The sequence below is a fragment of the Galendromus occidentalis genome, unplaced genomic scaffold, assembly GCF_000255335.2.
Source record: "Galendromus occidentalis unplaced genomic scaffold, Mocc_1.1 scf7180000076904, whole genome shotgun sequence".
NCBI classification, from domain to species: Eukaryota; Metazoa; Arthropoda; class Arachnida; order Mesostigmata; family Phytoseiidae; genus Galendromus; species Galendromus occidentalis.
This window is the reverse complement of record NW_003804893.1, coordinates 1-3,997: the sequence shown is the minus strand read 5'-3', so window position 1 is coordinate 3,997 and position 3,997 is coordinate 1. Positions and strand designations below refer to the sequence as shown.

Sequence of the window (3,997 nt, the reverse complement as noted above, 5' to 3'; positions counted from 1 at the left end):
GGGTGTTTCGTCGAAGGACGTAATTTTTAGGTAAACTAGGAGCGGCGTTACGAAATGAGTCGGTTTGAAGGTTTGAATCATACTGATGAAAAATGTGAGCCGCTCCGAGCCTAGAAACGTTCTACGGAAGGTCGTAATATCTTTTCCTGTGGATGATGCATTCCACGATTTTATTTTCTCGCGGATGCATCATATGTTTGGAGGTTACGCTCACTGCCGGGAGAGCTAGAGGAGCAGAGCTCAAAACTTTCATATTCGAATTTGAGCGAGTTGAAGATGGGCCCGTCACAAAAAAAGTATCAGTTCCGGGTAGTATCGAAGAAGGAGATTCACACATGGAGCAAAGGGAGCAGCAATGGGAAAGTGTTCTCCTAGCCAAGTGGTTGACGCTTCCACGGACATTCAAATCGTTGCCTTCAATGATAACTGCTTGCAGTTTTCCGAAATTCTTCAGGAGCACCAGGAGTACGATATAGAGGGTTTCGCTTGCCGTCAAGCTAATCCGATTTTCAATACAACAAGCAGCAAGCTGGAAATCGTTCTAAACAAAGGCACGAAAATTCGAGCTTTGAACCGAGCCACGCTCCGGATTGCCGAGAAGTCTCCAAATTATGTGTCCTTTAGCGAGCTCCAATCGATGAAAGAGAACGATATAGTCGACGTTTGTGGTGTGATCATTCATGTTTCCCCGGTGGAAGAATTCACGCGCAAAAGGGATGGCAAACCAATCGTGAAGCGAGAACTTCGCATAGTCGATGAGGACCGAAAAATTCTCACCATCAACCTTTGGAATGAAAGGACGAACACTGAACTGGTGGAAAAGGTTGCAGTCTCCGTTAGACACGGACGAATCAACATATTCCGTGGCAACCTGAGCTTGAATTGTGAATCCGCTTCCAAGATAGACTTCGATTTGGGGAACGAACGCCTCCTGAAACTGAGTCAATGGTGGGAAAACACGGACTCGAGGCTTCCGGCGACAACTCTTCGAATCGTAATTCGGAGTTGATGAAAACTGTCAACTTCGAGGCGGCCCAACGCGAGGTGAAAATCGAAGCTGGGAGCGTCAAATCGCCACCGTTCGTGTTTTGGACCCGGGCCAGAATAGCTACCGTTGCTCAGAATTCCCTCATGTATAGAGCTTGCGCCAAAACTAATTGTCTGAAAAAAGTGGAGTCCCAACCCGGGGAAACATACTATTGCTCTAAATGCAAGGAAAATACGAAGACATTCAAGTGGCTCTTCCTCTTACGAGCTCTACTACGAGGTGAAAGCGACGACGAAATGTGGAGCACTATATTCAACGACGTAAGCTTCTTTGTATTCAAATTCATCAGGTATATCGGTCGATGAATCGCGCATGCGTCTCTGGTCTCCATAGCAGATTATCTGATTCTAGTGTGCAGAGAAGACTCCTAAAGCAAACCGCACACGCGCTGTTGCAACAAACGGATGGTGAAGAAAACCTGAGAAGAATGATCGGGAGCTTCAAGAGAAGAAATATCTGATGAAACTCAAGTATTCGGTCGCGCTCTATCAGGTAAAGTCCCTGAGTCATTCATTCATTCGTTCATTCGTGTCATTCATTTGCGTATGGGAGATGGAATGACAGAAACGAACTTGCAGGAGGAGCTGAAACCTCAACTCAGCGTGGTGGAAACGATCTTCGAAACGTAATAATGGGGAAAGGGGACAAGTTATCCATTTGGAAGCAATGGATTGTCGGAGGAGTTGAGTTGAAACCGCAAGTCAACGTTGAAGGAAGCGTCGGCGACATGTAAACCGAGTAGGCGAGAACATTAAGGGGCTATTCATTAAAGAAAAGCGATCGATGTTAGCCTCAATGGAAGTACAATAATGCAATGTAAACATGTTGAATCTCTCTGCAGGTTGTGATCTACAAGATTTTCAAGTTACACTTTGCCGTTACACTTTGCCCTCTCTCAATTCTCGCCGACAGGCGAGTCCAATGACGTCCTTCGACGTCAAAAGTCTTGCGAATGTCGAAAGTATTATAATTCTGGTGAAAATCTCCATCGAGCTTCCTGACCCTGACTCCTTCCTGATGGGTCCCTCTATCGCCTTCTCGGTCAGTGAATCTCCAACGTCCGGTACAGTTCAGATGAAGGCGATGAACATCAATTGAGATTTTATTGGAATCCGTGGAATCCTACACTGTTCCGGCGGCCGTCAGGTGAAGTCGGAAAGATGAAACTTTTCTGAGGGACCTCCAAAAACGAAGGAACACATTCTCTCTCAGTGGCGAGCCGTCCCCCCCTCCCCGATAGCCTAAGCTCCATGCGACCTCGGTCGACTTTCGTAGCGGCATGCTTCGATTTGCTCCTTATCGATGAATTTCTTCATCGGAAGAAGTACTTGCTCTTCAATCAAGACTGAAGTGATGAGTGACGAAGGACTTTTCTGTTCGGAGCGGAGAGGGATCGCCTAGTGATAACTGAAATATGTTGCATTGACCATAATGGCGTAGTTAGACGTGTTTCTGATAAAAATTACATCGATTGCTGTGCCGTGTCGTGTGGTGATCTCCTGTTCGTGGTTGATCAAATCGATGAAAGCGGCTGCCTCGGAAGGAATATTCCGATTCCGGGTCTCGTCCAAAAGTGACCTGGGACAAGCCCAATAGCAGGGGTGAACTGTTGTTACTGATGAATCTACTGACATTCGCAGGGTAGCTTCCAACGATCTCTGCGGATGATTAATCAGCAACTTTTCTTTGCGAGGACCCGGTCTCAGAAATCGAAACATCCAGCATTCGACTCGCTAATAAGAGATATGATCGCGCGCCTAGCAAGTTCGGAGTTTTTCTGACAGAAGCAACGAAACTCCGCCACTGCACCGACAGAGCTCACCACGTACCGAAGGAGCATTCCGAGTAGGTTCCATTGGACACTGTACTGACAAACTCGTTGATATCCGAGGCATCATCATTGGACTTTCGCCTGTACGAGAATTTCCCCCTTTGAGGCATAACCAGCCAATCTTGGAGAGGTAGATTCGAATTCTCGATCAAAATCGGAATTCGCTGACGGTATCCCTCTGGAACGAGGCCGCCAACATTGGGGGTCAGGGGGTTGGATTGAGCAGCCGTTCCCGATGCCGTTGAGAAGTTCATCGATACCGTCAGTTCCTTCGATTTACTCGATTTATGCCCGACCGCGGCGAAATGTCGTATGTTTAGTTCGTTTGCACTGTCGAACGTTTGCAATGTTCAGCTCACCGTCATCCGTATTCAGGGAAACTGGCAGAGATATCACGGTCTAGTCTCTCCCGCAAGTCCTATTGATGAGACGCCGCGTCTTAGCGGGTTTTCCCCGTGTGCCTCCGAGGCTGTTTAGGAAATGCTTTTTCCGAACGGTGGAAATGGCCGCTCGGAATCACTGCAAGGCCTTGTAGTATCTGGGTTTGGACTTCGAGGCGAGGCGCGGAAACCGTGCGATCCTCTATTGCTTCTGGTGCCGGAATCGCGCGATTTCCGCTTCTCGCCTCGACTCAGGTATTTCGATCGTAGATTCCACGTTAATATATGCGCCCTACTCTCACTACTATGCTGAGGGGAATTTTGAAAACCATATTGATAGGAATCATAATCTATCTATATATATAAAAACGTATGTCTGTCTGTCTGTTTGTCTGTCTGTTTGTCTGTCTGTTTGTCTGGTGTCACCTATAGACTCAAAAACGGCTGAACCGATCGTCGTGAAAATTTGTGAGCGTGTTCTGGGCGATCCAGCGGTGGTTATAGGGGGGTCAGTTCTCCGATGCGATGAGTCCTTCTACCTTGAAAAAATTATTTGAGTGCTCCACCCACGAAAATACGAAAACTCGGGAAAAAATTAAAAATCCGAAATTCGCAAAATTCACAAACGCCTGAACCGATCGCCGTGAAAATTCAGGGGTGGGTTCTCGGGAGTTGTAGAAAAGCGATGAGGGGTCGTCGTGCCCGTATGATGGGGATGAGCTCTTTCTCCCTTGGAAA

At 47.3% G+C, this 3,997-nt stretch overlaps 1 protein-coding gene across 1 annotated transcript; it reads left to right on the top strand.

Moving 5' to 3' along the window:
- Positions 1-355: 355 nt before the first annotated feature.
- On the top strand, positions 356-1,009 carry LOC100901580 (replication factor A protein 1-like). Its single transcript, XM_003740340.1, has one exon. It carries the CDS (start codon positions 356-358, stop codon positions 1,007-1,009), a length of 654 nt encoding a protein of 217 aa, XP_003740388.1.
- Positions 1,010-3,997: the final 2,988 nt, after the last annotated feature.

What these genes read in the sequence shown, in the direction of transcription:
- LOC100901580 (XM_003740340.1), top strand. Translation starts at nt 356, where the DNA reads ATGGGAAAGTGTTCTCCTAGCCAAGTGGTTGACGCTTCCACGGACATT.